This window comes from Simochromis diagramma, unplaced genomic scaffold (assembly GCF_900408965.1).
Source record: "Simochromis diagramma unplaced genomic scaffold, fSimDia1.1 OVJJ01000308.1, whole genome shotgun sequence".
Classification (NCBI taxonomy): Eukaryota; Metazoa; Chordata; class Actinopteri; order Cichliformes; family Cichlidae; genus Simochromis; species Simochromis diagramma.
The window spans coordinates 2,964,908-2,989,981 of record NW_024386785.1 but is presented as its reverse complement, the minus strand read 5'-3'; the positions used below and the strand labels follow the sequence as shown (position 1 = coordinate 2,989,981).

At 43.4% G+C, this 25,074-nt stretch overlaps 2 protein-coding genes across 4 annotated transcripts in view; both read right to left on the bottom strand.

The window, feature by feature from the left end:
* LOC120728121 (neural cell adhesion molecule L1.1-like) overlaps nucleotides 1–25,074 on the bottom strand; it is a 589,469-nt gene that overhangs the window by 547,385 nt on the left and 17,010 nt on the right. The gene's annotated exons all lie outside the window — the stretch shown is intronic.
* Nucleotides 1,212–24,988, bottom strand: LOC120728125 (PHD finger protein 20-like). 3 transcript variants are annotated; one of them, XM_040022871.1, is made up of 18 exons: nucleotides 24,982–24,988; nucleotides 16,898–16,977; nucleotides 15,773–15,944; nucleotides 14,258–14,342; nucleotides 13,117–13,190; nucleotides 12,767–13,010; nucleotides 12,541–12,630; nucleotides 11,584–11,643; nucleotides 10,326–10,512; nucleotides 10,149–10,240; nucleotides 9,932–10,057; nucleotides 8,646–8,732; nucleotides 8,423–8,565; nucleotides 8,067–8,166; nucleotides 7,446–7,641; nucleotides 7,140–7,356; nucleotides 5,282–5,537; nucleotides 1,212–4,700 (listed from the first exon to the last, which is right to left on the bottom strand). In XM_040022871.1, exons 2-18 carry the CDS (start codon nucleotides 16,975–16,977, stop codon nucleotides 4,564–4,566), a joined length of 2,346 nt encoding a protein of 781 aa, XP_039878805.1. In that variant the 5' UTR covers nucleotides 24,982–24,988; the 3' UTR covers nucleotides 1,212–4,563. The 3 variants fall into 3 exon arrangements, with proteins under 3 accessions (XP_039878805.1, XP_039878804.1, XP_039878806.1); XM_040022870.1 differs by lacking the exon at nucleotides 24,982–24,988 and adding an exon at nucleotides 18,160–18,302; XM_040022872.1 differs by lacking the exon at nucleotides 24,982–24,988 and adding an exon at nucleotides 18,160–18,302 and having other exon boundaries at nucleotides 9,932–10,054.

The window sequence follows — 25,074 nt, the reverse complement described above, 5'->3', positions numbered from 1 at the left end:
GCTGACTGGACCTGAACACAACACTTTGTGTGTCACTGCACACACACTGACACATCTATCAAAGGACAGGTGTCTCAAAACTGTTGCTGTCCTGAATATTTTCACCATTTTTTCTCTCATTGTTAACATGAACATGAGTTAGTGAAGATCATGGGATGGAAAGAACCATAAAATGTCATCCCGTCCCTTACTGATGAAATCCTGGTCAAATCTAGTAAACTAACTGCTGAAGATTGCAGGCCATTTATATCCCTTCACTCGTGGGTATCAATGACGCTGGTTTGCTCTTGAGATCAGAGCATGACGGCACCGCATACTTCAACAGTGAAGAGCGGCAGATGATGGACGTCAGAGGTTTAAACATGAGGTTTCTCTTCTCTGCTGAGGACTCTAATCTGTGACCTAAAGTCTGGATCAGCATAATCTGTAGATGCTGTTTGAGAGACGATCACACATTTAACAGTTTCCATCTTTTCATTTCTGTATGTTAATGGGGTTTTTTTTTTTCCATTCACTCAAATTTTTTGTTTAATTTTCCAACCTTTTTATTCTTTATCATTATTACATTTTTGATTTCGCCTGGAAAACCTCTCATTCAGATTAAAGCCTCTGATTTTAGGGTTAAACACAAAGAAAAACCCATCAGTGTCTCAGCGGGACAACAAAAACTGCATGAAACAAACAGGAATATGCTTTGGGTTAGGGAGTAACTCGCGCTCTGTGTGTTACCTTGTAAACATCTCGGGGTCAGTTATGAATATTACATTTGAAATGATAAATATTTGCCAGTTTTATGGATAATTTTCATCTCATATTTGAAGACTGGATTTTAGATTATATTTGAAGCATAATCTCAGCTCTTCAATAAGTATCAATCTTTTCTAATCCGTTCAATTCCAGTTAAAATAAAAAAGCTCTCCAAGCTGTTCTGTTTGTGTGATCTGTACAATTCCTTCGCCCAGCGTGACTCAACAATGCTGGGATACATGTGGCCTAAAAAGTCGTCTCAGTAATGCAAATTATATCTTTAAATAGCTGAAAAGCATCCAGATGTGCTCATTTGTTGAACTAAAAAGTTGACCATAGTAAATAAATCTTTAAAAATAACTCAAACCACAAACGGGAGTAATGAACACGTGGGCACGTATTCAATCTGGAAAGCACTGCGGTCTTTAAATCCAGACACTTGAATGTGATACAACCACACCGACTGGGATTTTATACCTTTATTCAAAGCTACAACTCCTCAGAAAAACACATTTCCTCGTGCTTTAAACAAGAGTATGAATATAAAAATGAAAACTTGGGACTGTATATGAAAGAAAGACGCAAACGCCTTAAACCTGCTTTCTGATGACCAGCAGAGGGCGGCGACTGTGGCTGTGAAAAGCTGTCTGATTGGATGAAATGTCTATGAGACGCTTCCTGATTTTGCCAATCTCAGGAAGCGCTGTTCTGGTGACTTTATGTTATGTGTCCATCTTTTATATACAGTTCACGTGGTCTGAGTCAGACGCCCCCGCGGGCTGCGATACGTAACACAGCATCTTTAGCCGGCGTGGTAATAACACTTTAAAAAACTGAAGAGAAGTAACAGGTTGCATTAAAGACACATCAGCGTTAACCAGGTAAGTTTTTCAGAGTGTAACGAGACGCTGAAGGAAAAACTGAAAATAACATGAAATGAACAATTGTTTTCCTGGAAAGTTCCACTTTCAAGCCATTCTATCAAAATAAAATCTACAGCTATATACAGTTAGCTTCTTGTTCAAGAATATAAAACTTCATTCAGACATATGTACATTTTAAAGCTGCTGGGGTTTCTTAATCTAACAGTAGGCTGTTTGCTTTAATGGCAGACTGCACCAACAACAGCACCAGCAGTTTTCTCCATCTGATTCTGTGCAGGACAGTCTGGTTCAGAACTCATACATATAAAACTTATTATGAGCCAGCTGTTAAAAAATAAAAAGCCGGGGACATACTCTGCTTTTCCTTATTTCTAGGGCCAGCAGTGGAAGTTCATGTTTAACATGAAGAACAATTCGCTGTGAGCCCACATATCAGGCAGCTTTTTTTCTATCCCTGGATCTGTATGATGTCACAGAAAGAGGATATTACTAATATGGTCATCTCAGGCACATAAGCCCCACCCACCTGCTGTCCAAATCTTCTATTTAAGAGGAGCAACCAATTAGGAAAGAGTAGCCTTAAAGGCAGACGAGCTGAAACAGTTTCAAACAGAGCAGATAAATTATTAACTGTGAATTAAGCAAAGCTAGCACTGTAGAGTCCAGAATAAAAAACGTATCATGCTGTTCACAACCCAAGATACTGTGTATTTGAACAAACAAATAAATGCAGAAAAGCAGATAAACGAGGACAGGAGGAGGGGAAGAAAACTGTTCCCTCAATGAGGCTTTTAACAGAGAAACACCAACAGGACGCCAAAGCTGACACTCTAATGACAGTCTGCCACCACAACCTCATCTGGGTGACCTCTCACAGCTCGAGCCAGCAGTGAATCATACCACGAATGAATGAATTCCTCCTGCAAAATGATTCCCAGAATTTCCCCGAATAACTTTCTAACAGAACTGAATGTGAGCGGCTCTGCAGTTAGCTGTTTACATCCATTTAAACATGCGTGTTTTTAAACCCTGTTTTTCCACTGAAGACACTGAAAGTCTGGAAGCATTTCGTTTGTTGGACTCTTGTAGTGCAAACAGCGCTCAGCAGAGGTGAACGGAAAGAGGTGAGAAACGACAGATTAGTACAAAGAGCTACTGTTTCTGTGCTCTTTATAAGTGGTTCACACCATTTGGTGTCGAGTTTTTGTGCTTTTAAAAGATATACTGTTTGATTCTGAATGAGTGAAAAATGCAGGAGCAGAATTTTTAGTTGTCTGAAACGGTTGAACTGACCGCATCAACTTCAAATTAGCAACTGAAACAGCTCGTGAAAGGAAAACCTCAGTATCTGTTAACCTGCGGCTGATTTTTCCATCTTCCTTCTGCCCGTCTGCTGGTGGCAGTGGGCTAAGTAGGTATTCCAGGCGTGGACTGCCTCTGCAACATTTTCATGACCGGGCTCCTTTAGACGTGGAGGTGCAGCGACTACTCTGAGCTCCCTCGGGGACGCCACAGCCCCTCGTCCACTCTACGGCTGAGCCCACACGTTCTTTCAGCTGCATGTATCTGTGACATCATTCCTTCAGTCAAAGACCAGGAACAAACCATGGCCCGTGGGACAGATCGAGGCCATTGCTCACCACTTTGAGTCCCCAGTAGGTTTTGCCTGGTTGTTGCTGCAGTCTGCACAGTGATGACCTCCTGCATCTTTGCTGACTGGTTCAGAGCTTTACGTACATGAAAACTGAACCATATTCAAGATTTGTATAACACCAGCCTAAACATGCCTCACTGTTCACAGTGTGGTACAAAGCCCGCTGCTCCATTCTGGGTTTAAATTATTACAGAAGACAAAAAAGCTTGGAATCAATCCAATGCTGAGCAAAAACGCTGAAACCTGAAACTGCTGCAGAGTCCCACAGACGCTCACGAGTCGTCATAATCAGTCGTGACTTTACACAAACGTGTAAACGTCTCTTCATGCTGGAAGTGACAAGTAAACTAAAGGTGTTTGGCCTCACACTGGGCATAATGATTATTGATCAATGATTAATTAACCTGTGGTGCTGCCCCACCCCAGCGGTGATGACATCAGTCATCAGGAACCACACAACAATGAAGCAGTGACTTTCAAAATAAAAGTAAGGGATATGTCCTGCAGTAAATTAGTCAGATTAAATATGTGTGGGTAGGAAAATAAGCTGCTTGAAGGGTATCCTTCCTGAGGAACACTGAAGCTGTTTTGTTGTTGCTCCACATCGCACTGATTCCTAACATTAAAAAAAAAGGAACCAATGATTTAAAAATAATACAGCTGGCCTTTAAGTCAGCTTGTAGCGTTCTTCCTCTCCTCATTGGTGAATAAAATGATGTAAAAGAGAGAGAGAGAGAGGAGCTCTGAGAGCTGCTGCGACTAACTGGCACTAGCTCAACTGGCAGTTAGTGGTCACCAACCCTTAAGAACCTCCTGGTCTCACCAGACTGTAAAACCCTCCAAGAGTCTTTAAAACAAACAATTATTAGTACTGGCAATATTAGTACAATTAGAAAATATACGATATCCAAATCCTTTGTGTGCGTTGTTACACTTCGATGCTGGCTGGCAGAAAAACAACGAGCTGATGGCAGACGACGCGTCCGTTCAGCCTCCACAGAGACAAACATCATCCCGTCCCGATCAGACGGATGACAGCTGATCAATGACCTAACTCGTCCTCGCCTGGTGCTCACACGGACTCTCAAGTCCTGCTGGAGGCGTTTCAGGAACAGTCGCGTTGTATTAAAAACAAACAAACAAAAAAAAACACCATCTTGTTGCAGAGCACCTTTTCTCCACCACAGGGGGGCGCTGTCCTGTAACTGCAGGGAAACAAACCACAGTCAACTCAGAGTTTCACGCTCTTTGTCTCATCAGAGTTCAGAGGGAGGGCGGTCAGCGGCAGACCGACAGGCGCCTCACGGTGCACAGGTCACACAGCAGCCGTTTGATTCGCTGTTTGAGCTGCGGGAGGCGGGACAGAGGGTCAGGAGGCTCGAGCTCGCCGGAGTGGTCCAACCAGGACTCTAGAACTGAAGACAGAGAAGAGCGAGTTTTACGACCAGCAGCGAGCACATGTGGACACAAACTAACACCGAGGTGTAACTTAGGAGCACAGCACGACTCTGACGCCTCATCACGTCCAACCCAGCGTTGCTGTATCACGCTCAGGCACGCGCTGCTGTCAGTCACACAAGATACGTGATGTACAGCAGTGAAGCGAATTAAATTAAAATGAAGGCCAAACATGCAATGAAGACGCGATAGATACTTTTTCACAATAATGTCAGTTCTAAATAATCAATACGGTGAAAGTGGAGCAGCAGGCAGGAACACGGCGATCAGGATGCATGAGCTTCACGACCCCTCCAAGTGAAGCGACGCAAAAACCGAACCTTCTCTCTTCTTCCTCCCACGCCTCAGTAATTATTCTCCTCCAGCTAGAATGGCTCCAACTCGTGGTGGATAATTACTTACTTGCTTCTTTCTCTAAATATTTCTCTCTGCTTTCGTAACCAGACGAAGCCACCGTGACTATTTTAATAACACTGAATGATGATTAATGTGGAGTGTTGTGTGCAACTCTGTCTTTTACATTCAACGTGTGCGTTACCGTCCAGCTCTCTCTCGATCACGTCCATCCTGGCGCTGATCTGCTGGTGCAGGGACTCGATGTGCTCCAGCAGGTTCAGCTGACACTCGCCCACCGACGCCGCGCGAGGCTGCGCTGCGCACGTCCGAGTGTGCGCCTGCTCGCCGCCGCCTGCGTGATTCTCTGTTTTTATGTTGTGCACATCTGTGAGTGCGGTGGCGTCTCCGTCTGCGGCGGTGTGAGCTGCGCTCCTGTTGACATCTTCAGGTTTTATTTCCTACACGGAGAGAATGACAGATGCTTTGAACAAACAGCAGCCAGAGACACACGAAGACTAATTCGTTTTTCAGTGAATTTGACAAACTTGGAGAGTAGTTTGAATAACGACACTCTGCCAATGATGCTTGAAAATTCCCTTTTCTGGAGAAAATGCGGCCTCCCCCTCGCCCCCCACAGAACCCCAGGTCCTTGTTTCTGTTACATCACAGTGTTAAACCTCTTGCAGCTACAATACAAGCCGTGATGCTCAGAGTTGGTTAAACAGATAATAAAGCTGGCTTTGGATTCTGAGTCCTGGAGTTTCTGCTGTATTTAAAAAGTTCAAAGAGATCAGCTGATTCTGAAGGGTCAGGTGGACATTTTTCAGTTTTTATCGATTTTCATCTAATAGCCGAACTGAAATTAGAATATTATTAGATTACATCTCCAGTTTATATTTCAGTAACTTTACAATTTAATATGAAATTTAGGTTTTACAAGTCATGGCCTGCTTATTCTGTAATAAATAAATAATTATTTTTCTTTTTTACAGGTGATCTCCTTAAGATTTAGATAAAAATTCAAAGACAGTTTACGGCCACAGCCTCTACTGCAGGGAAAACACACCGGTGGCAACAGACTCATGAGCCAATCACAGGAGGAGCGTACAATCCCTCCACAGGCTCACCTGTCGAACCCTTTTACTTCTGTGACCCTCTCTGGATGTAAGAATCTCTCTTACATCTCACATCTTGTCTTCTGGTCCACTTAAATAAATTCACTGTGATCTGCTCGTTTCACTTGTTGATTCTCCATCAATCGTTTATTTTTAGCTCCATTTCGTTGCTACTAATGATGTATTCTTTCTATTCTACAAGAATTCTCCAACAGTTAAGAGAAATAAAACAATTCAGGATCAGAAACTGGTCTGAAAAACGACAAAAAGTCCCCATGAAATCAAACAGATGACAGGTTTTCATGATCTACCCGAAGAGCCTTACGTTTGTAAAATCTCAGGCTGTGTGATTGTGCAGAGGAAGCCTGTTGCAGCTTTTCTGTTGGTGTATCTTCACAGAGTATCCTCTGCAGCTCCCGCTCCTCCCCCCTCACACTCAGTAAAAGGTAAAAATAGTTCCACATTCACCAGAATGAGCTTCTAACTGGTCTTCACTGGTCTCATAGCAACAGCAGGAGCTTAGCGCTGCGAGCGCGAGGCGCTGCTTCTGCTCAAGGTCTCTGTGAGCCAGGCTTTGTTTTTTTACTACACCTAAACCTCCCAACAGCTAAAGATTCACGCGTCTCAAATTCACAGCAGAGAAGAGCTTTGAGGAGGCAGAAAAAGAGACTCATCGTCTTTGCTCAAAATAATCAGCTCTGATTTTATGATGTTCAGCCTTAATGCAGGAGTGAAATCCGAGCTTAGAGTTTATTGCTCATGTACGACTCATTCGGTCGTCCGTTTCCCCCCATCAGTGTGAAGAGCACAAATAAATGAAAATGTTTTGTGTTACCTCGGGCAGTGGAGCGAGTTGGTGAACGCTTGTGAACGAGTGTTTCGGCTTTCTGAGTAGGAAACGTGTGAACAGTTAAAAGGCTACACGAGTGTCTGCTGAGTCTCTACCTTCTCCTCGCCACTGCGCTCTTGCTTCACTGTCACCATCGGCCTCTCTTTCTCCTGCTCCTCTCCTTTTTCCCATGATGCTCCGGGCTTCTGATAGCAGTGCTCGCTGCTGACGTAGCAGACGGGCGGCTCTCCTCTCGGGCTGGACGTCAGTCTGTGCCTCTCCTCCTGCTTCCACGGTGACCTCCACAGCTGCTGGTCGGGGTGGGACGGCGAGCTGCGGGGAAAGACGGCCACAGTCAGACCGAGCTAACGTCTCTGCGGGCTCGAACAGATGAGCCGAGTCGCCGGAGCGATCGCACTCACCGCAGCAGGCTGATTTTGAGTTGCAGGGCGCTGAGGACCTGGCTGATGCCGTACGTGTGCGCCAGCAGGTGGCTGGTGTGTGAGATCTTGGAGGCGTTGACCTCCGAGTAGTTCTCCTTCACACACGACAGGCCAAACATGTGACCGGATTTCAACAAGTCGGGCTCAGACCGGAAACGCTGAGCACACCGCCAACCTGGACGAATGAGGATTACAGATGAAAACAGATGAGAGGAGAAGCACGAGCACCCACACAGGAACCCACAGAGAGCCAGCAGGTCTCTGAAAACGGCTTCAGCCTGAGCTGTGGAGCTCGTGTCGTCGAAGCCTCACACACTCACTGAGGTACAAACACACATAAGTCACATGTCCTTCTCCAACCAGTCAGAAAAGGTTACAATACAAACACACACTTTGACTTTCACCTAAACACAGAGAGCTATCCTACGACCACTCGACCAGGGTCGAGGAACTTTTCCAGGCCTTTGCTGTGGCCTTAGCTGTAACATATAAAATGCAAGCTTTGAGTTTTATATTACACCAACTATCAAATAATCCACCTTTACCTGCTTTCTTTCACAGGCTCGGCACAGCAGTAAGTGCTCACAGTGTGAATCCTACCTGCGGTCTGTCTGCAGTAGTAGCAGATGTAGTTGTGTGGGACGTTGTCCTCGTATAAACCCATACAGGTCCCGTGCTGCCAGCACAGACACGACTCGCACTACAGACACACACAGAGAAAACACGTCACAGCAGCATCACGAAACAATCCTGTTTCTGAGCATTCCTGACACAAAGGCCTTCAGTGACAAAAGAAGTCCTAATAAAGACAAAATTTTCACATTGAACAGAACCTGATGGACATGAATGATGTAAAATATTTCCCATGATTCATTTCTCTCCTTTCAGACTTGTTTGTCAGTTCTGTGGATTCATTTTAAAAGCAGCTACAGACAAATCATTCCTGTGTGTCTCACCTGGATCATGAAGTCATTCTCCTCGTCCACCTCGCACACACACCTCACCACCTCACACTCCTCCGTCTCCGTGCCAACAGGCCAGGAGGGCGTGTCCTCTCCACTCTCTGCTGTCAGCGTTGACCAATCGCTGCCATCGTCGGCTAAAAGTACAGAAACTCGGTTTTTGAATTTTTTACATCGCATCAGTGTTTGTGATATTAGTGTGTGTGCGTTTTCCCACCTTGCATGTGTGTGTTGTGATGTTCAGTTGAGAGCTTCAGAGTGATCGGAGGTCTGTCTGAGCTCTCATCGTCGCTGCTGCAGAAACCTGATGAGAAGAAGAGAGAAGCAAGAAAATGATTGGACGCTCAGTGCTCGCATGGACGCTGTCACACTTGTTCTGGTGCTCAGTAACTCACAGTAATGACAACTAATGAGAAGCAGCTGAAAAAGAGGAGTTTTAAATCACAAACAGGTCGTGAAGGTGCTTTAGCTTCGTCTGCAGCGTTTCCAACAAAACATAAATGTTTTTACTTTCCCGTTACACTCGTGTTTGTGAGCAGCCAAAACGCCCTCAACAGCAAATCTGAGCCAAACACGCTGCAGTTCATTTTCTGCAGTGTTACTAATGCGCAGGTTCACACTTCTGTCAGATGGGACTCTATTTAAATTTGAGGATGCAATAAGTGCAATAACAGATAAAATGTGAGTTGAAGATAAATAATAAATACAATTTTATTTATGTAGCACCTTTCTAGACAGAATCACAACGTGCTGCACATAAGATAACAAATAATAAAAATGTAAAACAGACAATATAAAACAGGCAGAAATTTAACCAAAAACTGTTTTAAAAGGTGAGTTTTGAGTTGTTTTTTAAAAACAACGACCGAGTCCACAGTCTTAATGTCTGAGGGAGAGAGTTCCACAGTGGCTAAAAGCTCTGTGACCCTTAGTTCTCATCTTAGTCTGTTTTATAGTCCTGATCAGATGACCTCAGGGACCTGCTGGGGACATCGGGCTGTAGCGGATCGGAGATGTAAGCTGGTGCCAGTCCATGCAAGGCTCTAAATGTCAAGACCAGGATCTTAAAATGTACTGAAAGTCAACAGGAAGCCAGTGTAGCTGAAATGGATGGAGACTGCATGATCTCCCCGTGTTTGGGTGGGTCCTGTCTTCCTCACAGTCCAAAGACATGCAGTTAGTGGGGTTAGGTTAATTGGTGATGCTAAACTGGTCACAGGTGTGAATGTGAGTCTGAATAGTTGTTTGTCTCCGTCAGCCCTGCGACACACTGGTGGCCTATGCAGGGTGTACCCTGCCTCTCGCCCTGTGGAAGCTGGGACAACCTGACCTCCCCCATGACTCTGACTTAGATAAGTGAAAGAAAATGGATGGTAAAATATGACACTTCTACAGCGAACTTCAAACTGTTAGATGAGAGCAGACCTCTGATTTTAGGCTCCAAATATCTTACAAACCTGTTAATCTCAGTTTAAGAAGGTCAACAGACACAATGAGTCTCACCCGTCTGACTTTTCTTCTTCTTCTTCTTCTTTTTCTTCTTCTTCAGTTTGATTCGCAGGAAGTTCTTCCTCTCCTTCTTATCCAGTCCTCCCGTTTTCTCCTTCCCCCCATCCTTCTTGGCTTCTACTAACAGGCACACATGAGAGAAATGACACCAACGCTGCTGGTTGGCCTGGTTTTCTGCTCCTATGTGCTGATGTTGTGCTCTGCTCTGTACCTGTTCCCATGATGCCATGTTCTCCGCTGGTCGAGTTCTCACTCCTCCTGTCTGACACCAAGTCGCCGCCCTCTGAAAAAGATCGCTTCCTCCTAAAAAAACCCCAAAATAGCTCCAGTCAGCGTTAAACTCACCGCCCTCTGCTCACCGTATCTAACCCGTGGGACATAAAGCGACCTCACGGCCTCCTCCGCGCTGCTTTGCTCCTCCAGCTGCTGGTCGGTGTGGTAGTACTTGATGTGGTAGTGCAGCAGGCTCGCCTTCCTGAATGACTTAGTGCACCCGGGAGCAGGGCACTTGAAGGGGTTGTGGTCCAGCTCAATGGAGAGGATGGGTGGAGGCTGGTTCTTTATCACCCTGTACACTGAGAGGAGAGGACACACCGAGTGTTTCTAACTGCTGTGGGAAACCTCAGCACTTTCATGCTTAGAAAGAAGAAGGGAGCAGCTGCACACTGATAATATGCCTTTGTATTGTAACCCCAAGCACGAAGAGAGGACAGGAAGCTACGTTAAATGTCTGCTCAGAAGCACAATTTGTCCTGTTTATAAGGTTGAAACCTGCAGTCAGCTGAGAATGAAGAGGTCACCTGGATGTGAGACGAAACGTTTCTTCTCCCACTGAAAACGCTACGACCAGATGAACAGAAACAAACTTTGGGTATCTGCGTGCGGATGGAGGCTGAAATTCAGCATCGATGCTCGTGATCTTCAGGCAGCAGGTTAAAGCTCCATCACGCAAACACGTCGCCACATCTAAACACGGTCAGAAACAACGTCGTCTTCTCTGAACCAAAACTCACAGAAAACTGTTCCGATGTCAGACAAATGTTTTAATGACTTTTGGAAAAAGAGAAGGGAGACCCTGTGGCTCAATATCAGCGCTCAGTTTAAAAGCCTGCATCTCTGACTTCTACATCTTCTTCATGTTTCAGCACAACAATGCTAAAATCACATAAAGCATCGATTCCAACAGCACGGCTGAAAACATTTGGAGCATGGTGACACCAAAGAAGAGCCAGGACTGCTGAGCAGCTTTAACCTAAAAATGGGACAAGATTCCTCTTCCAAGAGTCCAGCTGCTGGTCTCCTTGGCTCGGAGATGTTTAAGACACAGAGGAAACATCACCCTGTACATGTTCTCTTGAGAGGCGTCGCTTCCATCAAATTTTCTCAATTAAAACATTTGATATCCTTTCATGTTCAATCTGTTCCCGCCCCATTACAAGTGTGGATTGAGCAGCCGACAGTCTTTATCTGTCCTACTTTTTTCATTAGACAAAAAAACAACAACTTTTAAACTCTAAACTTTTGTCCCCAAAGTTTGATTCTGTTCATCTGGTCGTAGCAGTCCTGGGATTTACTTACCTGGATGATTGAGCATGCATCGAGACGTTCTAACCTTTTGTGTTTATGTGGAGGACTGAGGGACTTACATGGTTCTCTGCTGAACTTGTGTGTGGTGGGAAGGTGAGCCTGACGCTCCAGCAGGACATCTGAAACAAAGATTAAATAAAACAAACAGGTCAAGTAGGTTACAGAATCATAACCACTTACTGATCCAAATAAGAGAAGCACCTGCGAACAAAGTTAAACTGTGTTTCATCTGTTAAGAACTGGATTTTCTCACATTCACCGTGGTTTTATCCTCGGGTTGGCTTGAACGTTCTTACCGGTCAAAATTAAGATTTTACTTTATTATATGCTCACATACACTAGCAGTATGTACTCAAAGTACACCTGTATAATATTCTACAGCACATTAGTCATGTTCAATGTGTGACACAAAATAATTAATATTTAAGTCAAAATTAACATTTTATCTTCACTTTGGAGTAGAGGTCGTCTTTAAGCTGGACAGAAATAGTGATTTGACTGGTATGAAAAACATGTCACAGTTTTGTCCATCTCACCCAGGTCTAATAAGAACTATGTCTGCTGTCCTCCTGAGTGAGACAGTCCCCACAGACATCGTCTTAAAGCTAAGAGAACCATGTAAAATGTGCACATGTTCTGTGGAGTTCTCATGTTTGGACCAATACACGCATGTCTAAAGTCCTCTGTCGACTTCAGGCACCATCAGCGAGTCTGCTGCTGTAGGATTTGCTGGTGCAGAGCCGCCGGTGTCGTCTGTTGATATTCTGGATGAGACTTGCAGCCCCCTGCCCCAGTTGTGGCTTTTCTAATGCAGACTCATTTATAAAAGCTTATAAAAGCCTAAGTTGTTGTTAGATTGCAGCTGAAGGTTTTCAGGTTTCATTTCGGCAAACAGGACCTCACTTTTTCGTGCATACTCAAACCGGACTGAGACCCGGACTACAAGTGGAAACCAGAAACCCTTCATGTATTCTCCATATTCCTGTGCAGATATCTGTTTACAGAGATAAGTGTACCTCTGTCTATGTGGGCAGGGTTAAGTGCTGCTGCTGCTGGGGGGGTGGAGTCAGCTGTGATTGGCTGATTCTGAGTTCCACTGCTTCTGCCTGGAAGAGAGACAGACCATTGTTAACCATTTTAATTTGCTCCTGCTCACGAGCTGCAGAGCCTCCAAACATCTGGACAGATCTACAGTGTGCTAACAATCAGCGGGCGCTTGGGGTCAGAGGTCATCTTACTTACTGTCATCTGTTTTCTTCTTGGCAGGTGGATTTGAGGATGAAGGTTCTGCCTTCCTCTTCCTGTCCTCCTCCCTCTCCAAAGCTGCATCGGTCTCTTCTGTTGTCACCTTCACATCTGCCTCCTCTTCCTCCTTTTTCTCCTCCTCCTCCTCTTCTTCTTCCTGTCCTTCTCCTCCTTCCTCCTCCTCACTCTCACCCTCCTCCCATCCCTCGCTTCCCACAGCACTTTTCTCAGATCTGGATTTCTAAGAACGACAAACAAACAAAAACAAACACATTTAGGATCAAAGACGTTGTGATTGTGTGAAACACTGAGTAGACGAGGACCAATTAGAGAGAAGCATTTCTTACTTCCTGGAAAGGTTTGACTTTGGTGGGCTTCACAGTCCGAACCACGCCATCATAGAATCGCACTGTGTAGGATTCTGACACAGGAAAACACAAACAGATCAATGATGTTCCAAAAACAGCCGATTCGCTTCAGTAACAACAGGAACGCAGCACAAACAACCCAAAGACGGACAGCGGGAGTCAAACAGCATGAAGGGAGGACATAAAAGACGCCCATCCATTCACTGAGCTTATCTGGGTCAGAGCCGACCGAACCACTTCAACCGGCACCTTTTGATGCAAAGGAGCACGGCTGTGCTCTGAGCTCTGTCTGAAGGGAGAGCCCAATTTTTGCCACTTGAATGCACAATCTTATTTTCTGGTAACTACCCACAGCTCGGGGTCACATATGAGAGAGGGAATGTAGATCAACCAGTAAATTGACAGCTTCGCCTTCAAGCTCAGCTCCCTCTTCACAACAGACCGGTCCAGCTGCACCAGCCCTTCTGTCAATCTCCTGCTTCAATCTCCACCTAAGTGCCTCAAACAAAGCCCAGAGATACCTCACCTCTCCCACCTGAGGCAGCAACTCGACTCCAAACCAGAGTTTTTAGTATGAATTAATCAGGATTTATTTGACTTTTCTTTAATGAAACGCTTTTAACAGTCCAATGTATCAGCTTCAACTGTAAAAAATAATGTAAGCTGCATTATATCATTAATATCATTGAATCAGGAAAACCACTCAGGATTAGCTGACTTATATTGTAGAGTAACTTAGTGTAATTAATGAACCCACACACAATCCTACCTCCATACTAGTCAAGTTACTGGAACAAGAAGCACAGAGGGGTGGGCTGAAATTTTGGGCCTCTCACCTCATTTTTTCCCAGTATTATTAAGACCTCCTTACTTCTTAGGTGCAGAAGCAAGCTAAATCTGAATCATTACGATATATACTATGAAAGAAAACATATGCATGGGTCCATTGAATAGCCAAAAGTTAGTGAGGGGTGCAGATGGTAGGTGCTTAATGATTTATCAGACAACCTTGTGATAAACAGCTGCACTGACCTTTTTTCCCCCCCAAAATCAGTAAATCAACCAGCAGTAGAATACAGTAGAAAAACAGCAGAGGTAAAAGGTCACAGCTGAACCTCACCGTCCTTGTTGACGCGGAGGATTTTGGCCGGGTAGAAACGACAGTCGGTCCAACAGGCCAGAACCTTTGAGCCTGAAACAAACGTCTGAGACGCAGAGAAAACGTCTGTTAGCTTACGCAGTCAACATTCTCCTAGCTTCAACTTATTATTGTCATAATGTTTCTAGTCTTCTTGACCAACATTATTAAAACACACTAGGGCTGCCACAAACGATTATTTTGATAGTCGACTAGTCAGATCATCATCCATTGGCTGTAAAACTTACAGCTTATTGCACCAGCAGCATCTGCTCTTATATAACTATCATTAGCTTACAGCTTTAAGTGTTTAAGGTATGTGCTAACTAAAGACAAGATGATAGTTTATTAAACTTTTAATGAATTTTGCAGATTGTCTTGGTGGAGTTTAATAAACTCAGCCGTCTGCTCCTTGCCATCTAAAATATAACAGGTAGTGAAGGGAGTCTGGTGTTTTACGCCGGCTCTAGTGAGCCTTGAACCCTCCAGCTATCGAGCGGGTGGGTAGCAGACGTCTCCGAAAACGTCGGGGCACTTTTACAAATTTGTGATGTCTTGATAAACCGAGCAGACATTTGAAGTTTGCACAGCTACATTCTCGCCTAGAAATGTGTTAAAAGTTTATTTTGTGACCCAGAAAGAGTAATATTAAAACTAAGTAGCTGCTGCCATTGTTGGAAACAGGAATTGGCTGGGTCGCGCTATGAATTCTGGGATCATTTGGGCCACGAAGGATACATCCGACTCATCCTTCAAATTCGGGGAAAAGGAGGACGCATTTGGAGAAATCTTCAAATTTGGAAAGCCTTCGTCGCGTCGCTGTAACGTAATCAAACGCTGCCTCCTAACGATGCAGCCCGTAAATTTGGACAACAGCTACGATACTGGAGACAGCTTCTTCTTCTTCGGCATTTAATGGCAGCTGGCATCTTTGTACATGCAGTGCTGCCACCTTCTGTTTCAGTCCGTTATTACACTCTTAAATCCTAATATTTATTCCTGCGTCTTTCCGGATCTTACAAAGCTTCAAACGATGCGTCGACTATTAAATTTGTCATCGAAATTTTTGATAGTCGACATAATCGTGACTAGTCGACTAATCGTGGCAGCCCTAAAACACACACCCAGTTTCTGCTGCTCTGTCCACAGCAGCTGCTTCACTGTCAGTCTGTATTATGAGCCTAACCTCCTCAAATGTATTTAAAATGACAGCCTCATCGTCTGTCCACGTCCTGACTGATGGTGGGGTAAATGATAACAGAAATATATTGTGGATACGATGAACCAAGTTGTAGTACAGGCTCTGATATTTTCACATTTACTTCAAATGCAGAGTATCTAGGATTTATATGCAGGAATTAAATCTATTATTTCAGTTCACGCATCTTAGAAAAATAAAATCTTATTCAGTATCAGCATCCCTGCCATGACACTGATACCGATGTTTTAAAAACTATTTAAAAAGAAACATCTGTGTACGTCTAACGTGTTCTATACCGGCTGTGATCGCGTTGGATTCAGGCCCTGCCTCCTCAGGCTGACTCGCTCCTTCGGCCGCAGGTACGGTGAGTTCCACTGAAACCACTCGTCATGGCGACGGCTCCACTGCAGGTAGTGGATCAGGACCCGCTCTTTGTCATAATCAATCTTCTCAATGGTGGCCGTGTACCTAAAAGAAGGACAAACTTTTAGTACACCATTAAATTTGAAGTATGTTCTCCCAAAAATCTTTATAATTTCCACATTCAAAATTAGCTTTTGTTTAGCTACAAATTAGAGGATATTTACGCACCACAGGAAAGGTTGGGCTTTTTGAATTCACACATGAGCACAGCTGGTTGCATATCTTTAAGGCAATGAGTCAGTGTTACTTCATTTAATATAAGTCTGTTCCTTTTGCTTTTTTTGTTGTTATTTGGTGGATTAAAAATCATAAAAAAGTTAAATACTTTATTAAAATCCTGGAAAAAAAATCATCACCAGTATCTGAAAGTTTCCTGTATGTTGGCTGAACTGCTGTGGGAACTTAAATGAATCATCCACTCATCGGATTTCCACAGACCAGACTCATAACAAAGGGACTATTAAGAAGTCGCTAACCCACACTTTACTTTAAAAGCTTGAATGAGTGGGTACATCATAACAGCAGAAGCTCAGTAAAACAAACAATTAATTTTTGGTATTTTGAGTGTGTTAGTGCAAAGAGGGTGGACATAAGTGTCGGGGTGATTTGTGACAGAAGGAGAGCAGCAATAGTGAAAGGGAAGGTTTAAAAGATTGTAGTGAGGCCCATTGTGATGTTTGGTTGTACAGGAGGCAGAGCTGAAGATGTTCAGATGTTGACTAGGAGTGAGCAGGATGAACAGGATTAGAAATTAGTGCATCAGAGGGAGGGCTCAGAGTCAGGGAGGAAAGGCTGAGGTGGTTATGATGTGTGTAGGAGAGTGAGAGTGGATATCTTGGGCAAAGGCTGTTGAATATGGAGCTGGTGGTTGGAGTAACAGAGGAGGATGCAGGGACACAGTGAGATGGAGGCAGATCATCTGCTGTGACGACCCCTAAGGGAAAGAATAAGTGTGTGTGTGTGTGTGTGTAAGGTGGTGGTGGGAGGAGTCTTCTGACCAGTTCTTGTGGTGGTCTCGAGCTTCTAGTTTGGCTCCGACTTCAAATGTGATGCCTGATCGGTCCGGAGGTGTCTTCATCTGGTACAAAAACACAGGAAGTGTTGATGTGAGCATTTTCTGTCATTTTACTGTGGAGAGTTTATTTGACAGTTCAATATTTTTAAGCCATTTTCTTTTGTTTTGATGGAGCACAGCAGTTATCTTCAATGTTGGATATAAATATTCTATTTGCTATGTTTCATTATTTGTGGAACAACAAGTGTAAACGGACAAGGTGAATAAAAACTCAAAGGCGGTCCATTCTAATAACTTATAAACAGAGTATAGGTTGAACTAAGCAAATTCCTAAATAAACTCAAACTCTAGATATGTCAAAGATTTATTTTCTTTACAGTTTCCCCCCATATTGTATTTATTACTTTAAAAAATAAATGTTTGAATTTTCTTTTTTCTTCTATTTTTGCAAACTATTGTTGTAAGTTAAAAAAAATAAATAAGCAAGAACACACAAAGGTCAAAGGTCGCGAACGCTACTGTACGTCACGTTGCGTGATGACGGCATACATATGATGACGTTGCGCCCGTCTCCGATAACGGTTGCAGCCCAACTTTTTTTAGTGTAGTTATTATCAGCTTTCCACGGGTGCAGTCTGAATTTCGACTGAACAAATGTGCGAATGTTAAACTCGAACAGTTTGTAATGAATGAAACAGACATTTTTTGACTTTCCGCTTGATATTCCTTAGCTTTCTTAGTAGAAGAAGAAGATAATTGGTCTTGAAGACTCCTAAGGACGCCTACTCTAGATTTTATTGGCTGTCTCGGTCGTCAGTCGCTCTAAATGTCCCTCCCCTGTCTAGCTTAACAGATATTTGACAGCGGCTAAGATGCTAATGCTATCAATGTTAGCGCTAAATATTAGCACAGAATGACACCGGACGAAGCGGAAAGTACTTTAAAAGAACACTTCAGTAAAAGACACCAGCGTAAGAGAAGATACAGTCGCATGTTTAAAGCTGTCCTCTGCGCTGGTGCAGTTCAGCGGAGTTGGATCGGCTCTCCATTGACTGTGAATACAGAAGCTAACACAGCTAACAGTTCGCTGCTGCTGAAGCAGCTTAGGCTGACAAGTCCCACTGACCGCTGCGAGCAGCCGCAGGCCTCCTGTCGGCCAGCGGAATATTTAATAAAATGTCTCTGCACTTTAATTACAAACATGAGCGTGGAATATGTAAACGACAAACATAAAAGCTTGTTTACCTCTGACGTTACTTGTTCTCTGCACTCCTCATACTGTGATGACTATAGAGCGCATGCGCGAAGGGGGCCGAGTTTCTGGCAGGGATGGGACGCTTGAAAAGCGTTTCTTCGCTGTGTCGAGCCTCCGACGCGATGTTTCAAAATACTGCACCGAACACAGAGATCACATGACCACGAATAAACGAGGCTTTGGTGCCCCAGTTCCGACAGGTGGTGTACCTGCTGCTTCCGGGCACTGCGAGGCGTCAGGATTCACATTTTTTTAAATGAGCCAGAGTCATTTGTAATTACTGAATTAATGTTTTTGTATTTATGACACACGCGTGCGTAACAGAAAACAAGGCCCTCTCTCTGTTTATTATTTTCGTTGTGGTTAATGGAGACCGATATTATCTAATTACTTAAACACGGGAATCCACAGAGAAAGAGACTCATTAAAGTATCTCAGTAAAAAACCTCCTTTCTGCTTTCAAGGAGAAATAAAACAGACAGAAATGTTCGACTCTGACTCCGTCTGTGCTCTAATTTTATGTTTTCTTCTTTCAACAGAAAATGTTATTTGCAGGATTGAGTGACGTCATGCTCCCTGTAACTCCCATAAAGAATTTATTTATAGTGTAAAAGAAATGTTAGAAAAACACATGAATACAGGTGACCCACTTCTTAACGATTTTCACGACATGCGTTTTTTCTTTTTATCTTAAGTCTCACTGACGCTTCTGCTGCGAGTATCTCATAAACAGCATCTCCAAGATGTGGCGATAGTAAAATTGTCCAGCAGGTGTCACTGTGGAGATGTTTTCAGATCGTCTCGAAGCCTGAATATAATTCCAGCACACATGCGTGGCGTGTTTCGTGTTTCATGAAGCCTCGCTTTGCACATCACGGCCATTAACCAGCACAGTGAGGTTTGGAGAAGAAGAGACGTGGCTTCAGTTACAAGTTCTGCCTGTTTATTAAAAGAAATCAATTAATTACAAAAGAAAATAAGATATGTTCAATAACACTTGATGGCATTCATAAAGAAAACCGAGCTAAGCCTTAAGTTGTTTAATTGCATATCATAAGTATTACTGTGTCAACGACAGGGCAAAGTAAACAGCAGCAAAAATCTTATTGAAAATCATATCAGACTGTGAACTTCTGGGACTAAATGCACTTTTCACACACAGAAACGTGCACTAGCAATGAACCTGAGATAAAACCTGCAAGTTAGGACAGTAACTTGGACATAACCTGCAGAGTAGATCAAAATCACAGCTAAGCAGAGCATAAGAGACAGCCGATGAATACATGGGAGCACAGTGGAGTGAGCACTGAAGTAAATGGAAGTGACAAGCATGCAAAAATGAGCTGATCTGGCATGTTCTCATTAGTCTTGTTGCAAATTAAAATGATAAAAAAAAATGCAGTTCACTAATGTTCACTTGAGGCTCCAGTGAGTCAACCATAGACTTGATGTCCAACTTTACACCGGAAATAAACACGTTTTACAAGGGTGACAGACAGAGACCAAGACGTTTTTGTCTTTCTATCTGCAATTTCCTCCTTTATAACAAACATTCAGGGAGTTGTTTGTTTTTAAAACTTAACCTATTAAGTTGTATTAAGGCTTAAAATGTGCACATTTATGGGTGTAGTTGCTGTGAATTTCCAGGGTCTGTAAAAAGACTGAAGTCTTCAAGTACAAAAACAAACCCAGGTGTGAATCCACAGAGTCTCATGTGTGGTGTGTGAGTGTAGAGTAGGTCTGGTCCTGGTCCCTGCCGGCTGGATCGAGGCTCTGGTAGGTCGAGTCTTCACGTGTAGAACCTGGAGTACAGTTCTCGTAGTGGACGTCCTGAAACAGAGACAAACTGTCTTCTTCACATAAAAAGAAGAGACTCTGACTTGGTTAAATCATTTGTGCTGGTAAATATTTCCACGTTGAACCTCTCAGACAACAGTGTCTCTGTTTGTTGTTGGAGTCTCCGTCTGGGCGGCCATTTTTGTCACCTACCTGTTTGAATTCACCTTCTTGGACTGTAATTTCTGGAACAGTCTACAAACTGAACCATCACACTGTGACTGCTTTATTTCTTTGTTACAGTAGCAGTCTGTCAACAGTGAGAGGAACCAAAGAGAAAGAAAGTCACCTCCATGTTTGTGCCCTCTGAGTTTCCTCTGGTCCTCAAACCTGTGGAACAAACAAAGGATGTTCCTCTGTTAGAGGGAACAATCATTCAAAGTGCACGTGAGGCTGGAGGACAACAGTAAAGCAGGGGTAACAGTTGTGCTGTGAAACCTTTAAACGTCATCCAGTTGAATAAATAGCGACTGTTGACTCGTTGTGTAAAAAGCATTGAAAACTGTTCCAGTGTTTCTTTTTTGTATACTGTGGGATGTGGATGCTACCTCCTGCTGAAATCTGCTGAATTAATAAATTGTATTTCATTGCAGCTCTTTTTTAAATTGAACATATGTAACTAATGTGAACATTTGAAAATAATTTTTGTGTCTGTGACACATTGTGAATATGCTGGAAACATAACCTCTGTATTTGCTGTGCTTGCACCATGTGAGGATGAAGACTATCAGAACCAACAGCCCGATGGTGCAGGTGGTTATCAGCCAGTTTTTTGTGGAGAATCTGTCAGGGTCTAAAGTGAGACAATAGAAGGTGAGTCATTAAAAACAATATTAGACTCTGGCTGGTGCTGAGGGTCCACCCCTTTACAAAATATGCAGAAACACACACACCGATGACGGTGATGGAGGCCTGGGCGGTAGTCTTGTCCACATCCGTGATGACCTCACAGGAATATTCAGCGGTGTCGTGTAATTGGACATCCGTTACTCTGAGCGTACCGTTGTCAAAGATCATGTACCTACACACAGACGGAGAAGCACACGTGTACAACCCAAATCCAGAAATGTTGATGTTGACTTTGATGGCAACAACACGGAGATGTTAGAACAGACGAAAGAGCGAAAGTGGGAGGAACATGTTGCATCTCATTGGGTTAACTGCCAGCAGGTCGGTAACATGGCTCGGTACAAATAAGAGCTTCTTTGAGAGGCAGAGTTTCTCAGGGATTGTGATTATAAAAACGAAGCATCGGCAGAGCCGTGCCGTTTCACAACAGTGACTGTTGGTGACCTGAAAGTGCCCGGAAACAAAAAATCTGCAATTTCTCTAAGAGTGACTACTGAGGCTAAAAGTAATTGCACAAACTAACAGATTTTGAAGGATTTAGCTGAATACTTGGATGAAAATAATCTGACGTTTGAACCACACTAAATGCTGCTTCCTCTCTGGAGATGCTCTCCTTCACTTTCCTGCAGCTGCCTTCAGCTGCTGCTTGTTTGTGGCTCGCTCTGTCTTCAGTTTTTTTCTGTTGAACAGAAATCAGGTAACTGGCTCAGCCGCTTGAAACTTTGTCTCACTTTTGGATGTGAAGCTCTGTGCAGTCAGTTTTGACAGAATCTGAGCCGAGTATTTACACAGCAACGTGTTCAGAATGTTCTGAGAATGGACAGAAACATAGCGAGTGTGTGCTTTTGTTTACTTTTTATCGACACTAGACTCTGATAGTTTCCGGTCGCCTTGCCTCCAGACCACCTGGTAACTGCTCAGCCGAGGATCTACAGCGAAACAACAGTCCAGGAGGACGCTGGTACCTCGGAGGGCGCGAACGTCCTGGGGACCCGTCAGGATCACCGTTCGATCTGAAAGTAACAGAGAAGTTACGACAGAGTGTTTTTAGCATCTGCTAACAAAGTTTTTCTGTAAAGGCTGCAGTGCTGAGTTGTAATTCAAACTGAAGGTTTGTTTTTTGTGGACAACTTAAAAAACAAAAAACACAAGCACTGATTTTTTTATTAATCCAGGAGAAGGTTGAGGCCAAACAAGTCAGCGCTTGATAAGAATATTTATGGGGGCCAGTTTAGCTCACTGGTTGAGCAGGTGTCCATACGCCTTATTTCTGAAGGCTGTGAGTCTGATGTGTGGTGCTTTGGTGCTGCTCTTTACTGCTCAACTGTTAAATAAAGGCAAAAGCCCAAATATAAATCTTTAAAAATTAATAACAATAGCATAATTCCATCTTTTCCTCGGGACCACAGTCAGAGGAATGGACATGTTTATTTAAGCTAACGCTATAAACCCACACCATCTTCAGCTGTCACAGGTGGTGACACACACACACACACACACACACACACACACACACACACACCACACACACACACACACACACGCACACCCCACGCACAAACACCACAGCACACACACGCCCACACACGCACACACCACCTACACCACACGCACACACACACGCACGCACACACACGCACCACACACAGCACACCAACACATCCCCACCCACCCACCCCCACGCAGCACACATACACACACCACATACACACACACGCACACACATACACACACACACGCACACACGCACACACGCACACACACACGCACACGCACACACACACAGTTACAACTTCATTACTCTACAACATAGATTCAGATGCTACTCATTGCCCACTGGTAATATAACTGAATTATACATAACTCCAGTTTAGTGATACACTGAACGCTGACTCTGAAAGTTCGGCAGCATCATGAATGTCTGACTTTAATAAAATCCACCATGTAGCTGAAGGTTTGTGCCCATTTTCAGTGCTGCAGCTTTTACATTCATGACAGAACAAAGAGGTGAATGTACTCACAGGTCAGAGAGGAGTGACGCACTTTCATGATGAGGCTCTGATGGTTTACTGCTGCCTCTCTTCTTCTTCACTGGAAAGCAGGAACTCACGTCTCTGAAAGAGTCCCTCCTCCAAATACCACAGCTCCTCCACGCTCCTCGCCTCTACATCCATCTGTGCGTCATGTGTGTGAGCTGCTGCTGAATTTAATTTTGTGTACCACCTTATATGTTACACATATTTACACTCCTGTTGACATTTACTGTTAAAAAGAAGAAAAACTGATTTGGGTCTTTACAGTTTTTTACAGACGCTAGGACACATTTCTCAATACTTAGGTCACGTTTGCAAAACTCCTCACACAGTGAGCACAACAGAAGTCTATGTGGGCTAAACTGAGGACCAGTTATCATTGTTTTGGCACAAAATGCATTCAATGACTACATCTCTCAAATTTCATGAATCATCTTCTCACTCAGACACAACAACTGCCAAAAATCTTTGTACGTACAGGACATTTTGCATGTGCTCACATACTGTTTTCAAAACTGTTAAACTTATGGCCAAAACAATAACACAATGCAAAAGTTAAAAAGACAGCAAAATGCAACAGCAATATTTTATTGAAACATGTTTTAAATCTAAAAATGCAGTTTAACCAGCCACAGCTGATTCTCATTGTAGATGAACATCTACACAGGTGTTACTCCTTCAATTTCATTACAAAAGGAGACAACTGCTGAATAGGTTTGTTTTGTGATGTAAACATGGACCCAGCCAGAAATGGAGAAGACCGAGTAGATTAGCATTACTATTGTATGTGTATCAGTGGATGGTGTGTATACAAATTCTTGTATTTTGGGATTACTTAGTGCAAAAAACTAAAAATACATAAACAAATATTAACGAATTCTGCATGATGTCTGATTCATTCCAGTAACATATATTGAAATTATAAACAGAGATGTGTCCTTGTTTTACACAAGGAAACACTGTAATGCTACATGTTGTTAGTGTTTTTTAGGTCATTGTTTTGTGGGTGACAAAGTGTGTTTGTCGGCTGTCAACCTTTGCTAGTGTTCTGGAAGAATGAGTTTATTTGAGACCTGAATGAAGTGTTTTGGTAGTTGTAGTGCATTTTGAATGTGAAATGAACTGCTTTGCCAAGCTGACGGTCAGTTAGGAGGATTGTGTGAAGAGTTTTGCAAAAGTGACCTAAGTATTGGGAAATGTGTCCTAGCGTCTGTAAAAAACTGTAAAGTTCTTATTTTCTTTAAACCTGTGAAACACATTCTCACAGTGCAATCGGACTTTTATTTGCAAACTGCTGCACTGAAGGAACAGTGACATTTATTTATCTTAAAGATCCGTCGTTCTCTAACTGACACGGCACAGGGATGCTGGTTCTCTCAGCCTTCTTCTTCCAGCTGTTCCCTTTAGAACCTCTGCAGTCCTCCTTCACTACATCCATGAATCTCCTCTGAGGCCTTACTCTTCCTCCTGTCAATCGGCTTCATCTTTAACATCCTTTGTCCAATATGTATGTATTTTTTTCTTTAATTTTCCCTTTATTTTCAGCCATAGTTTGTAACTATTTGTGTGTATTTGTGTTTTTTGGAATGAAATTCTGGCTGTATGTAACCCTCAGCCTCGCCTCCTGACGGTGAGCTGTCCCTCTGATGTACTGCTCACTCACACCGAGGATCTCAACATCTTTGTGCCACCTGTGGAACTGTATATAGTATTATACTGCTAGCAGGCCTCTGTGCAACTGCAGGAGCAAGTAGTTACAAATAAAAAACAGCATTATAGGAAAGAGTGTAGAAGCAGCATTAGAGTCTGGCTGCAAAGGGCAGCACTAACTGCCACTAACACATCTTGATAAGTATAGATAAAAAAAGCTGAACTAGGTAGAGAGCTTAGCGCATCCAGAGACCCCACATGCAGCCACCCACGTGCATAGAAAATGAGGACATGCAGAGAAGGAGAGATGAACTGATGTGTGAGACCATAAAAGGAAAAGATAAGGAGATGTTTTGATAAAAACTGTGTATGAAGGGTACAGGAACACAGAGTACTACATAACAGGAAAAGTAGGCTCTGAACGAGGAACTTTGAAAAGTATACCTGTGACAGATCGAGGGCCTGCCCTTCAGATCTGCGGGAGGCTTCACGCTGTGAACATCTCCTCTTATACATGGGTAAATAAGGAAGTTCTTG

What these genes read in the sequence shown, in the direction of transcription:
- LOC120728125 (XM_040022871.1), bottom strand. Translation starts at nt 16,977, where the DNA reads ATGAAGACACCTCCGGACCGATCAGGCATCACATTTGAAGTCGGAGCC. An exon ending in CGAGACCACCACAAGAACTG is followed by an intron (nt 15,945 to 16,897) that starts GTCAGAAGACTC and finishes TCCTTCTTTTAG; the next exon opens with GTACACGGCCACCATTGAGA. An exon ending in GAAGAAGAAAAGTCAGACGG is followed by an intron (nt 8,733 to 9,931) that starts GTGAGACTCATT and finishes TCTTCTCATCAG; the next exon opens with GTTTCTGCAGCAGCGACGAT.